Source organism: Epinephelus fuscoguttatus, linkage group LG23, assembly GCF_011397635.1.
Source record: "Epinephelus fuscoguttatus linkage group LG23, E.fuscoguttatus.final_Chr_v1".
NCBI lineage: Eukaryota > Metazoa > Chordata > Actinopteri > Perciformes > Serranidae > Epinephelus > Epinephelus fuscoguttatus.
This window is the reverse complement of record NC_064774.1, coordinates 5223292-5238154: the sequence shown is the minus strand read 5'-3', so window position 1 is coordinate 5238154 and position 14863 is coordinate 5223292. Positions and strand designations below refer to the sequence as shown.

The window sequence follows — 14863 nt, the reverse complement described above, 5'->3', positions numbered from 1 at the left end:
TTGGTTTAAAAACGTCACAACATGGTTCTTTAAAAGTCTTGGAAAGCGTTAAATTAATTAATCTAAAAATAAAGCTTTTATTGGTTTAAATTGTCTTAAATTAATTTGTAATACACTTAAAAACACTCAGACATCAGAAGGATGAATTTATGAATAATTTTTATGCCTCCACGCCGGTGATAGCCACGGCCAGAGGAATTATGTTACCATGTTGTCTTCCCGTCCATACTTACATCTGTCTCACTCTCATGGACGCAACATCTCAAGAATACAGAGTTCTACCAGTTTCTTGAAATTTGGCGCGAACATCCACTGTGAGTCAAGAACAGGGAGCAAACAGCTCGCTTTTTCGGCGACTCTCGCTTTTTTCATGAGGGGTTGTGGCGTTGGCGTGGACGTGGAAGAGTCTGATTAATAATTCCACTAACACAAACGAATTGAGCAGATGACAATGCTGCAACGCCTGAACGCAACACAGGCTCCGCTGCATTGACTGTGTGTACAGTGCCGAGCTGCGGGCTCCAGCCAGGCTCGGACTCTGGTCGGTCTAGTGTGCTCACACGCAAAATAATGTAACTTTAGTTTATGAAGAGATCAGACGGAGCCCTCTCCTCTCCTCTTATATGCTTTACTCATAAGCTCTCTCTTTTTCGACCATGCACCTGTTTGCATCCCTGCAAGAAGGAACTGATTACATTTTGGTGGTCAGAGGTCAGCGTGACCTCACTGAAAATGAGTTATGAAAGCGTACTGTGCGTCCTGTTCCTCTGTCTCGTCTCAGCTGTGTCCCACCGCCGCATTTTCTTCACTGACTCGTGGTAAAACATGTCTAAAGACTCTGACAGACACGAAAGACACGGAAAACGAAACCTGTTCTTAAAACTGTAACAACGCACGAAAGTTTCAGAGTCAGTGTGGAAACATGATTCACACAACGTGAGGTCGTATTTATTTTTAGACGTGCAACAATTTTGGATGAAAAAAAAACGGACTCGGTGTGCAGACACCTTTAGAGGTGAAAATCAGCTGCAGTCTCTCTGCTGTAACGTTATCCTCAGCTGCCTGTTGCACCACACTGACCTCTGGTGGCGCATGATGTGAACTACATGCAAAACATCCTGTCTATGTTTCTGACAGTACTGATAATTAAACTGTGGATTGTTAAACACCCTGGTGAACTGTCATACTGTGACAGCACCCAGACCTGCTCCCTGACCCTCAGGAACTGATGCTGGCTCATGTTTTGTTTTTAGATTTGTTGTATAATTGGTTTTAAATTTTCTTTTCTTTAAAAGTCTTAAATCTAACGTGACTCAGGCTGTAGCTGTCCTGCACAAGTTCAACCTGACTGACTGACTCCTGTGTGTGTTTCTGTGTGTGTTTCTGTGTGTCAGAGTGCTCTCCCTGTCCCAGAGTCAGTGTTCAGAGGTGTGTGTGTGGGAAAGAGAAAGCAGAGAGACCCTGTGCCAGCCCCCAGTGGAACTGTCAACAGGTAAAACTGCACTCACAATACTGCAGTACTGTACTCTGTAGGGCTGCACGGTATATTTCATGCTCTAATCACAGTCCCAGGAATGTCACCAAATATCTCTCCTTCTCCTCCTCCTCCTCCTCCTCCTCCTCCTCCTCCCAGGTGTGTGGCTCTCCTCTCTCCTGTGGGAATCACACCTGTGAGGTTTTGTGTCATGATGGAGTTTGTCCTCCGTGTCCTCGCTCCGTCAGCAGATCCTGTCCCTGCGGCAAGACCAGTGAGAAACACACACACACACACACACACACACACACACACAGGAACATTATTTATTTAGAATGTTTCATCTGTTTGAAGGATTTATTGAATCGATCCAGTGACTCCACATAAATTCATTTTAATCTGAGCTAATCTCTAATGTGTGTGTGTGTGTGTGTGTGTGTGTGTGTGTGTGTAGAGTCGTCTCTGCCCTGCACAGAGGAAGTGCTGCCATGCGGAGACACGTGTGACCGGCATCTGTCATGTGGAAAACACACCTGTTCGATGAGATGTCACAGAGGGAGCTGTGAGACCTGCAGACAGGTGAGATACACACACACACACACACACACACACAGAGAAAACACTGAACCTGTCCGTCTGTCTGTCTGTGTGTCCGTCAGGAGGTGGAGAAGGAGTGCAGGTGTGGTAAATACAGGAAGTTGATGCCGTGTCATAAAGAATACCTGTGTGACTCCAAGTGTCCAAAAACCAGAAGCTGTCAGAGACACCAGTGCAGGAGGAAGGTCAGTACACAGCATCATCATCATCCTCATCATAATCCATGTGTTTGTCGGTCTGTGTGTGTGATGTCAGCCAACACTAAGGCTGAACACACTGACACATCCAGAGGAGAAATCATCTGTGAGTCACGTTAAGAATCATCAAACGATCCAAATGTCAGGATCCAGAAGTTGAGCCTCATGTTTAGATGAAGAGGATGATGAAGATGGTGAGGTGTTGTATGTGTGTGTGTGTGTGTGTGTGCGTGTGCTGGTGTAAATGTCAGAGCGATGCTGTCTAATCAGAGTGTGATCTGATAGTTAAAGGTTGAGCGTCAGATGTGTGTGTGATGTGACGGGATGAGCTTTAACTCTGCGCGCTGATAACAACATGTGATTCTCATCCGTGTGGACTCAAAGCGTCCTGCTGAATGTCGTGTGAATGTCACCTGTGATGTTCTCCGCACGCTTAAGAAACTTTAACTCGCTTTAGACGCGGGGGAAAATCCTCCGCCGCCGTGGAGACAAACGAAAAGACGAAGAAACAGCAGGAGTCTGTTTAAACTCTGTTTCCCATGGTGCCTTGTGTTCCAGTGTTGCCCCGGTAACTGCCCTCCGTGTGACCAGAGCTGCGGTCGAACTCTGGGGTGTCGCAACCACAAGTGTCCCTCTGGCTGTCACCAAGGTAACACACACACACACACACACACAGACACACACACACAATGTAACACAACATGACCGGTGTCTAATTCTATATCTTGCTTCAAAATATATCGACTTATCGCACATGGTCGTGACATCACCCAGCCCTCATCACAAATCAGTTTGCCAACAAAGTAACACCGCTAAAGCTGCCAAGGAGAGAGAGGCAGTATGGGGTGCGTGCGCAACACACACACACACACACACACACACCCCTCCTGTCATCTCCCTATATCTCCCCTTGAATATAGTGTTTCCCTCAAAGACAGTAGAGACAGTAGCTTACATGAAACTATCACGAGCTCAAATCCGACTTTGTTTATAAAGCACTTTTCATACATGAAAATGCAGCACAAAAACTGTGAACTACGAAATAAGGTCACCAGCCCTCTCACATATCCCACTGTCTCAACTAGCCGCTACGACGATAATATGCTAGTCGTCGTCACTTACATTGTACTCACCAGACACATACTCGCACAGCTCCATGTGTGTCTCCGCCTGTGTTTGTTCGAGTACTGAGGTGTGCGTGTGTTGTTTAATTCTTCAAAATCAAATATTGTCAGGATAAATTTCTCGTCTTTGGATTGCATTGTGTTGTCTGTCGCTCGTAACTGCTGTAGCTGCCACAACAAAACAGGAAGGAGGATTTGATTGGCTGCCTGGGCCGATGACGACAATGACGAATGGTGCGACTGGCGTCTGACGCTCAAAAAGTTGAAAATATTTTAACTTTTCAGCGTCTACGCGCGTCTGAAACGAAGCATCTATAAACAGGGTTTCCGCGGGTCATTAAAAAGCATTAAGTCATTAAATAGATTTTGCGAAAATTAAGGCCTTAAATGGCATTAAAAAGCATTAAATTCGATGTCCAGAGACATTAAAAAATTACATACACTTGATGGGAAAAAAAAACATTATTATTCTCGATTTATTTTGATTGTATCAATATGTAATAATTTTGATCGAAGTATAATGTGATGATTGTCAGGCAGAACCCTTTAATTGGCTATTGTTTACGGCCAGTGCATGAAGTCACAACACCTGATGCTTGGAATGCAACGTTCTGTGAGCGTGCTCATGCTGTGGCGAAAGAGCGGAGGGAATATTAGCGAAATGTCGGAAAAATGGGAAAATGGAAGTTCCAGCAGAAGTGATTGGATGAGGAACTATTCAGAACCTGGTTAAAGCCCGTCGACGGTAAACCCGAGAGGCATTTTGCAGCGTGTGCAAAAAGATCTTCAAACTTTGCACAATGGGCGTCAATGCGGTGAAATCACACATGCTGTCAGATAGTCACAAGTCGGCGATTAAAGGCAGGCAGCAGTTAACTGTGCCGAATTTCTTTGCCGTGACCAGCAACGCAACTTCTGCTGTCGCCACCACAACTGCAGCTGCTGCTGCTACCACCACCACGCCTGCCGCTACAGTGACCGCCTCCAGCCTTTTCAGGTTAGAGTTAGTTTTTCACATTGTTCTTCAGGCTGGTTTTGTTATTTTTGAAATGTGCAAATAAATTCTGAGACTGTGAACCGTCTTGTGAGCCATTTCTAATTCACTATAGAGTGACAGTTAATGTAAATTTAGATTTTCTCAAATATTCAAGATTAGCATTGTTAAATGCTTACAATTTTGTCTCTCTCTCTCTCTCTCTCTCTCTTTCTATATATATATATATATAAAATAAATAAATAAAGGACTGTATCTGCAGTTGGACATGGGCATTAAATTTGTTTAAAGTGGCATTAAAAAGCATTAAATTAGATTTGCTGATACCTGCCGAAACCCTGATAAAAGCACACGTCTAAAAAGAAGCGTCTATAAAAACGCCTGTCTAAAAAGATGCTTGAACACCGGTCAGACACGCAGTATCATGGGAAAACAATGGTTCTACTGGCGTTGCGTTTCTAGCGCCTCATTTCTGTGTGATCGCCCCTTTAGGCCTTTCATTATGTACTGTAAGCCACCAAGATCATATAAAAAGCTACTGTTCACAAAAAAACGTAGCACGATGCACATTTGCTCTGATGAGAGTGCACGTCTGTGGTGTGTCAGATTTGACATGTGTGGCTCGTAAATGATTGAGTCTAATATGAAACGGTACGGTTCAAACAGACATTCATTGGGGGAAAGACAGCACATCTAAACGGGGTCTGAAGATCCTCTCCTGGTGTAAAGCATTGTGAGTTAATTCTGCCTACATACGAACAACCCATGTGTGTCTGCCAGCTTGCTTCAGGCTCGGCAGGAGGGAGGACACAGGGTGAACTCAGGGTTTCTTAAAGAAAACCTGCCAGCGAGCAGGTTAGGCTCACAGAGTCAGTTGCCATGGTGATTGACTCAGACTTTCACTTAGCTCTCTGTCTGGAGCTGAAAACCCAGAGTTTCCCTCAGTTCAGTGTTAACACACTCAGAGCTTTCACTGAACCCGCTCTCTGGAACACCCCTCTGTAGCTGTTGAACCAGTGGCAACACACCGTGTCGGCATCAGCTCGTGAAGTGTGTGTGTGTGACACAGTGGCAGAGCTGGCCCCGCCCCTCACACACAGCTCTCCTCTGGACTGAAATACATCAGTGTCGATTGTCTTCATCTTATCACAAATTAGAAACAGAGTAAGTGAGATAAAAACTACAAGATGACTTTTATGTAATTTAAATGAACAAGAAATAAGTCTTCTGATCTGCTGCTGGTTAGATCCATCTATAATAAGGAGTCGGACACATGCTGCGATCTTCGCGCCCTCAGTATCATTGTGTGTAGTGCAGACGTGCAGCAGGTGCGCTCAAATACCAGCGCTGCACCCTGAGATAAAATGAGTTCACCTGTCATGTGACGAGGACCAGCCAATCACAGCCCACAGGTCTCTTTCCTCCCTCAGTAAATATCAGTGTGTGATCAGTATGGAGGAGGAGCTGATCATGTTAGTGCAGAGCTGTCAGAGCGTCTCATCTGTCACACACACACACACACACACACAGGAAGACGTCACTACAGCTGTCAGATACATGTGGTGAAGGATGAAATTACAGAACGTGGAAATACTCGAGTACAAGTACCTTAAATTATACTTCAGTACATGTTCTGAGTTACTTTCCACCGACTCTGATCTTTACCTCACCTCTTCCTGTGTCTCTGTTATAAAACAACTCACACACACACACACACACACACACACACACTCAGAGGACGTCACATCACATCACTGTCTGTCAGATACATTGTGATTTGTTGACGGAGTCACAGCTGGTGGAAGGTCAGAGGTCAAACACAGGAAAATTCTCTCCCATAACACCTCCTCAAGTGTGTGTGTGTGTGTGTGTGTGTGTGTACTGACATTTGTTCCAGCTGATAACACACACAGTTGATTGTGGGAAAAAGTTGACCTCTCCTTCCTGCTGAACATCATTAATCCTTTTATTAACGGTGTGTGTGTGTGTGTGTGTGTGTGTGTGTGTGTACAATAACAGGCAGCTTCCTGTGTCTATTGTTTCCTGATTGAACGATAAAAAGGATAATTTATGCGCCCGTCTGCCTCCTGATTGGCTGAATAGATTAAAGATAATTTATTTGTGTGTCTGCGTGGTGATTGGCTGCTCTGACCTTTTTTAGAAGGTCGCACCGCCGCCAACGCACATCAGCATGCAGATAACAGCTGACACTGTGCCCTCTGTGTGTGTGTGTGTGTGTGTGTGTTTGTGTGTTTATTATTGATGAGTTAAACCAGTGAGTTCACATGACGACTTTTAACGATCCTGGATAAATAAACTCGACTGTGAGTCTCAGCTGTCGTTGCTATGGAGAACAAATCAGAGTTATTGAACTGATCTCAAACTGATCCAGAATCAGAAAGTCGCCGTCTGCGCTTGTTAAAACTGACAGCTGTGATCTTTGTGAACCCAACGCTGGATTTCTGTGACAGACACCGATACTAGGGAGTAAACAAATTCTAACATAATATTCTCCAGCTCGCTCTCTGCGATCAGATACCCTGAATGTGCTGTCTGTCCGTCGCACTCGCCTTCAGACCCGTGGTGATCGAGCTTTCCTGTTTCCTCACGAGCTGCTGACTCTGTGGTTTCTGTTTAAAGCTGAAGACTCACCTGAGATTTTGCCGCTTGGGCAGGAGCCTTGCAGCAGGTCCGACTCTGCAATGAAATCAGATTTTACCCGTTTAAACAGTCAAATCTGCAGTAAAGTTCAGTCAGTTAGACGAACTTCCGAGGTTCCGCAGAATTCGTTGGGACCTGCTGAATTTGTGTTAATCGCTGGGATCACAGCGTCCTGGTGGCACCGTCTTACCTCAGGAATATGTTGTGTAGGCCGAGGCTCCTCTGTGACACCACAGTGCTTCATTTATTATGGGATGTTGTGACACATGTTGCGCGTGGCCACGTTGTGATTAATTGTGCAGCCCTCGTTTTAATCCTTTTTTATTGCTAATTAATGAACAGGTTGTGATTTTAAACACAGACTTTTCTCGACCTCCTCTGTTGCCTCTGACAGCCCGTGGACTGATTTCTTTGCAAAAGATTTGGGACGAATTTTCTGGGAAAATCTGAGGAATGTGACGTTAAGCTTGTTCGTAAGTGCCGTGTCTGTCTTCAGCTCTGCTACAGCGCTAATGGAGCTAACGTTAGCTGAGAAATGGAGTCCAATAGGGCTGCAGTGATTAGTCTTGAAATAAAATAATCTGTGACTATTTTGGTAGTCGACTAATCGGTTTGAGTCATTCTTCGTATAAAAGTCCCCCAAAATACTCTTATTGCAGCTTCTTACGCTCAGATATCGGCAGCTTTACACACTCTCCCATGACGGTGAACTAAAACCCTTTGGCGTGAGTACGAAACAAGACATTAGATGACATCATTTTGGGGTTTGGGAGAGACAGGCCGACATTTTTCAACACTTTAACACATTTTTCGATGAAATGATTAGTCGACTAATCGAAGAAATAATGGACAGATTAGTCCACAATGAAAATAATGGTTAGTTGCAGCCCGAGAGTCCGCTAACATCACCATGGACCAGCACTCACCACACTGTGTTTCTGATATATTTTGCAGTGGCAGCCCGACAGAAACAAACCTTCACTTAGCTCCCTGTAGCAACTCAAATTCAGCTGAAGCACGGATGAGCATCAGGGGTTTTAAATGTGGTTAAAATGGATCCTGAAAATGTCTTAAAGGGCACTGAAGTGTCCGACCCTGTGAGACGACGATTACCTCAGTTAGGTCCTCGCCTTGTTTGTTGCATCCTGTATAAAAGATAAATAAATAATACCAAATGGGTGATTTTTTTTTAAAAATTCTTTTACTATTTTATTTTATTTTGCTTCATGAGATCAGGCTTTTATTTACGCTTATCTGACTTATTAGCTTTTATTTAATTAAAATGTACCAGTTATTCACACTGCCCTCACCACCACCACAGCTGATCTACTGGAAACACTGCGAGTCGTTCAACATGGAGCCAAAGACTGGAATTTAACCTGCCAGTGTGGGTGTTATCTGTGTCAGCTGTGACACACACACACACACACACTCTCTGTGCTATCTGCTGGTACACACTTGTGTGTGTTATGTTGATGGGACTCTTTATAGAAGCCACAGCAGAGAGAGTGTCGACGGACAAAATCCAGACTCCTCAAAGACCTTGTTCAGAAATACTGCCGACTTTAATTCACAGCAAATACACGACATCGTCATGGGAACGTAACTAACGTATGTTGGTATGTTGCTCTGAAGGAAACAGAACGTGATCCTGTTGTCTTTGTGACAGCGGCACCAACAATAAAACCACTTGAAAATGACGATGAGGACGTTGCTGAGGTCGAGAAATATCCGGAGCTAAACGACCCACAGTCCTGTCATGATAAAGACAACCACCGAAAAGATATATGTGTATATGTGAATAACTGAAGCTGTCTCACCTGTCCTTCAGGTAGCTGTTATCCCTGTCCCGAGTCGGTGGAGGTCAGATGTTCCTGTGGCTCCACCGCCCTGGCCGTCCCCTGCGGGCGAGAACGCAGCACCAAACCTCCTCGCTGTAAAGAGACCTGCAGGTAAACTCCCAGCACCATCACCTGCTCTGCCTCACCTGTAACCTTGATTCAGTCACCACATCCTCCACCCTGCTGCCCCCCCCAGGTGTCCTCCATCCTGCCACCACCCGACCAGAGAGAGCCACCGCTGCCACCCCGGGCCCTGCCCCCCCTGCAGACAGCCCTGCCTGCTGCCGCTGCCCAGCTGCAGCCACACCTGCCCGCAGCCCTGCCACGATCGCGTGCTGGTCAAGTCCCAACAGGTCAGACTTTATGGACATATTGGGTCGCTGTTCTTTTACTTTGAGTTAGCTGCTAACTGCTAACTGCTGCTAGCTGCTTTTTAACTGAATGTCACAGCCATCCCGTCCTGATGTTTAGACTGTTAGCACACACGTTAATACGGCGCTGTTAACACCTCTGCTGCTGACTCCCCACTCTACTGTCGTACCGTTTTTACAGAACGGCGAGGTGAAATAACAACACGGCATTCCATGTAAAAGGCTAGAGACACATCGAACCACAGATTCTGAACAAACACAACATTCCAGGAGATGGCGCTCTGCTGCTTCACATCAGACACTAAAGTAGCAAACAGTTAAAAATTTCCTGGATTTCAAGATATTAAATGTATGAAAACAAACATAGTTTGGACTTCCAGCCTCGGCGCTGGTGATAGCCATGACTGGAGGCATGATGTTTTTGGGTTGTCCATCTGTTTTTCTGGCCCATGCTCGTCAAAGGTCAAGGTCGCTGTGATGTTGCATCCATCTCATTCTCACAAACACAATATCTCTAGAACAGCTTGAGGGAATTTCTTCAAATTTGGCACAAACATTCACTTGGAAGAAGAATAAATTGAGCTGTATTTCATGGTCAAGGGTAACTGTGACCTTGAAAAATAAGTTTTGGGCCATAAATCAAGAATTCACACAATAGTTATGACAAAGTTTCACAGAGATGTCAAACAGGATAAAATAATAAAGTGATGAAATCGTATATCCCAAAGGTCAAGGTCACCGTGACCTTGTGTCTGTCTCATTCTCGTGAACACAATATCTCAAGAACACCATGAGGGAAGGTCTTTGAATTTGGCACAGATGTTCACGTTGAGTCACGAATGAACCGATTAGAAATTGGAGGTCAGCGGTGACCTTGTCACTGTGATCTTGGGTATGTCAAGAAGGCCTTGGGGGAGTTTCCTCAAATTTGGCACAAACATCCACTTGGGCTGAAGAATAAACTGATAAGACTTTTTTGGTCAAAGGTCAGTGTGACCTCACAAAACATGTTTTTGTCCATAGCTCCAGAATTCATTCACTAATTCTGACCAAAGGTGAAAAGGTCAAAGGTCAGCTTGACTGTGACATCATCATGTTTTAACGTCATATCTCAGGAACAGAAGGGGAGACATTTGGTCAGATACTGAATTGGTGGGCGGAGTCATATAACCGCGGAGCGATGGCACTAGTTCTCCAAATGTAACAGGATCGTTCAGTTTGTGATTCGTACCGAACCGAAAGCCTCGTATTGAACAGTTCAACATGAATACCTGTGTTGTCACAGCCCTAATTATATATGTATATGTGATAAATATAGTTACTTTGCAGCTTCACATTAATAACAGATATTAATGAAACTAGAGCTGCAGCGATGAGTCACTGATGGACAGAGAATTAATCTGCAGCTATTAACTGATAATCACTCCATGGTTTCAGTTTATTTTAAAGCAAAAATACAAAATATGATATTTTCAGGTTGTCTGATGTGAAGATTTGCTGCTCTCCTCAGTCGAATGTTAAATGAATTTACTATTTTCAGGTTTGGAAATGTTTATTGGACAAAACAAGTGATCTGTTGAAGTGACTTCAGGCTCTGTGATTCTGTAACAGACTCTTCTCTCTGTGCACTAATGTTTGTGGACCAAATGATTCATCAAGGAAAATGAGCTCCACCTTCTTCAGCTGTAAAATTAAAGTGATTGTTTTTGTTTGGTTGATCTCAAACTAACTAACAGCATGATAAAGTGTTTATTTATTTATTTATGTTTGTGTGTCAGAGCGCCGTCATCTGATCTGTCATCAGTTTCCTGTTGTTCTGTCAGCGAGAAGAAATGATGTTTGGATGTTTTCCTCTGTGTGTGTTTAGGTGCAGTTGGCCGGTCCGTGGGAGCAGCCGTCTGAACCAGCGTTTGTCCAGAAAGCTCTGCCCTGTCCGCCCTGTCAAGTGCCCATACCAACGTAGGTCTCACTCACACACACACATATTATTAAAAGAGATTACATAAACGTTCAAACACATGAATGCTGTGACACACTCAGCAGATCAAACAGAACTTTGAGCTGAGGGGAATGACCTGGTGAAGACAAGCTGACAGTTTGTTCCTGATCACACAGGAAGTGTGTTGCAGGCTGCAAATCGCGAGGCAGACTGCCATTTTTGTTTTGTTTTGTTTTTAAATTGAAAAAAATGCCTTTATTGTTGCCAGGCAACCACCCCATCACCTCCTCACCCTCACCTTCCCGTGTAATCACTCTAACGTTTATGTATCCTGCAGTGATCAGTGTGTAGCTGCTGCCATGTTGAGGCAGAGGGTGCTGTCTGTAGCTCTGGTTGAGGGTGAGAGGCTGTCAGCAGATAAACAGAGATCTGTGTGGGTACATGAGACCCTAAAAAAGAGGCTGGATCATGGGGAGTGATGGGAAAACATTCACTATATGTCAGTATGAACACACAGGTGAATAAATGAAACTGAACAGGAGGTGGAGTCTCTCTGTGTGTCGACTGCTGCAGACATTTAAATGACTGTTCTTTGTTTTCACCACGAGGAACCCAGACGACACACACACACACACACACACACACACACACACACAAGGTCTCAAAGTCCTTTGGTCCTGTCATGGATCATTAGACCTGAGATTACAAAACACACTGCATGCTGTGTAGTGTGTGTGTGTGTGTGTGTGTGTGTGTGTGTGTGTGTGTGTGTCGTCTGGGTGTGTTGCCAGCTGCCTGCAGCTCTGTGACGCAGTGAGCGACCAACACCAAACATCTGTGTGCAAGTGTGTGTTGACGTTGAGGAAACTCAGGCCAACAGCCACAAACAGGACCGACACATTGTGTGTGTGTAATGTGTGTGTGTGTCGACCTCACGGGTGTTACTGTGCAGTCATTCAACATTCGGCCATAACAAACTGTAAATAATCAGGTATCAGCAGAAATACAAATATCACAACTTTGAACGGTGAAGTGAATGGAAGTGAAAACAGATCAGAAGTGAAGTGAATGATGATGATTCTGAGAAAGAAGTGAAGTCAATAAAATAATTAATTTAGTTTCCTTGTCTTAGACAATATGTAATTTATTTTTGGCAGTGATGTTCCTGCCAATAAAGATTATTTAAATTAAAGCTGAAGTGAAACGAGACGGTGAATAAGAGAAATCTTTATTGATCCTCGGAGAGGAAACTCAGATGGTGCAGCAGCACAGAGACAAAAATAAATACAGATTAATAGATAAGAAATAAAATAAAAATAGGAATATATATATATATATATATATATATATATATGTATAATTCTAGAATTCGAATAGAGGTTAAAAAAAGAAAATGCAGTTAATAAAGAGGAGTAGTGAAGAAAGTGAATGGAGGTAAACAGAAAATAAATGAATTAAAGTAAAGAAATGATGGAAGTGAATGTGAGGCTTCAGTCATTAAAGTGATTATTCAAGGAATAAAGTGAATGAAGGTCAATGGAAAGTGACTGGATGAAAGTTAAACAATAACGGAAGTGAATGTGAGGCTTCAGTCATTAAAGTGATCATGCCAAGAATAAAGTGAATGGAGGTCAATGGGATGAATGGAACAAAAAATATTGTGATTTTTCCAAGTTAATGAAGTGAGTGGAAATAAAGGGTAGAAATAGGAGTGAGTGTAATGTTTGAAATGAAATAATGTGAATGAAACAAACAGGTAAATTGAGTGAGTGTCAGTGTCAGTTTACACAATGTACAAATAAAGTTATTTATTTGTATATTTTTAATGTATTTATGATTTAATTATCGTTCCTGTTTTTTATTTTTATTCTTTAAATGACATGAAGTTAAGGTCTCGTTTTAATGTTGGACAGTAATCCATGATGTTCCTCAAACTGGTCGAGAACACATTTGCTTCACTGTTATTAGAATTTAATTAAAAACATTAATTACAGTATGTCTGGAAAATAAATGGGAGTCAATGGTTACAGTCAGTCTCTCTGTGTTTGTGTTTCAGGGCCTGTTTTGGAGAACACGAGGTGAGAACCAGTCTGTTTCCGTCATGTTTGTCTCCCAGTTTAACCAGTGTATCACCAGTGCATCCGGGGTCATCACACACACACTGTTATGTAAAATCTTCAGCTGTCATTTTAAGTTTTATCACTTCCTCCCGCCTCCTCCTCTCCACTCGCTGGTGTTTTCTTTTCCAAACGTCTCCATTATTAGTTTGTCCTCCTGACCTCGTCCTCTCTCTCTCTCTCTCTCTCTCTCTCTCTCGATTTGTCTGCTGTGTCCTTCTCTGTCTCCCTCTCTTCCATTTCATCCCATTTAGGCCCACTTTGTATTCAACATACACACTCACCTACAGACGAGGTCAGAACTCACAGATACTTAATAAAGACGTCTGGACTGAACTGTGTGTGTGTGTGTGTGTGTGTGTGTGTGTGTGTGTGTGTGTGTGTGTGTCGCTCAGGTCAGCCCTGTGCCGTGTCACCGTCAGGGACGATTCTCCTGTAAACGACCTTGCGGACGACCTTTGACCTGTGGAAACCACAACTGCAGCCGCGAGTGTCACCTGGTCACCAATAGCAACAAGGTGAGGACCTTTATAGGAACTTTATGTGTGATACGTAGCAACTCTTTAAAACACTGAATGTGGAGTTGGTGAAAAATGTGTTAATAAATATTTATCGACACCTAAAAGACACACAAGTTGACAAAGCTGTTTCCTGTAGGGCAGTAAAGATTGGTTTCTGTTATAAACTGATCTGACCAATCACATCTCTCCGTCTCTCTGCAGTGTGAGGTGTGTGAGGAGGCCTGCTCTAAGCCCCGCCCTCCTGGCTGCCCTCACCCCTGCTCCCGCCCCTGTCACCCTGGCAACTGCCCCACCTGCAGCCAGATGATCCGCCAGCGCTGCCACTGCAAGATCAGCATGCTCTATGTGGAGTGCACGTCAGTACACTAACACACTTTAGATATGTTTATTTACATCTACTGAGGTGATTTATCAGACAGTGACAGATCAAAGAGTAACGGCAGGTTAGAGAATGGCTGAGTGTGCGCCCCATATCAGCTGAGTTCTTTGCAGCAGCACAGGTTCGATTCCAGTCCATGGCTCTTTGTTGTGTGTCAACCCTTGTCTCTTTCATCTTTCCTGCCTGTCTGTCTGACCTATCAATAAAGGCAGAAACAATAATGCTGCAGGTATATTCTGTAAAATGTGAACGTAGCAGAGATCGGAGCTGCTGTCAGAAAAGACAGAGGCTGTGCACATTTACACAGGAGGAGCAGCAAAACTTTGATTACTGGGATCTGTTTGGGATCAATTAAGTGCTATATATCCATTATTTCACAAGCTAAAATTTTAGCTCTGTCAAGTTTTGAATTACAGTTTTTGTTATGATATTTGCTGCAGTGATATTGTGTAAAATGTCAACATAGCAGAGAGCAGAGCAAAAAACAGAAGTAGCGTTACTTAATTTATTTTTTTTTTAGGACCTAAAAGTTTACTTGTGTTTTCTCTGTCAGGTTTCTAACTACAATTATTTGTTATGATATTTGCTGCAGGTATATTCTGTAAAATGTTAACATAGCAGAGATCGGAGCAGAGCTGCTGTCAGACA

General features: G+C 43.6%; 1 protein-coding gene across 2 annotated transcripts in view; it reads left to right on the top strand.

The window, feature by feature from the left end:
• The window catches only part of nfxl1 (nuclear transcription factor, X-box binding-like 1), a 28989-nt gene that overhangs the window by 7158 nt on the left and 6968 nt on the right, over nucleotides 1-14863 (top strand). For both annotated transcript variants that reach the window (XM_049568242.1, XM_049568243.1), the window contains exons 10-20: nucleotides 1395-1492; nucleotides 1634-1748; nucleotides 1929-2053; nucleotides 2134-2256; nucleotides 2827-2917; nucleotides 8879-8999; nucleotides 9085-9241; nucleotides 11127-11218; nucleotides 13255-13276; nucleotides 13711-13833; nucleotides 14038-14192. In XM_049568242.1, coding sequence (XP_049424199.1) covers nucleotides 1395-1492; nucleotides 1634-1748; nucleotides 1929-2053; nucleotides 2134-2256; nucleotides 2827-2917; nucleotides 8879-8999; nucleotides 9085-9241; nucleotides 11127-11218; nucleotides 13255-13276; nucleotides 13711-13833; nucleotides 14038-14192 — 1222 coding nt within the window. The remainder of the gene's footprint in view (nucleotides 1-1394; nucleotides 1493-1633; nucleotides 1749-1928; nucleotides 2054-2133; nucleotides 2257-2826; nucleotides 2918-8878; nucleotides 9000-9084; nucleotides 9242-11126; nucleotides 11219-13254; nucleotides 13277-13710; nucleotides 13834-14037; nucleotides 14193-14863) is intronic.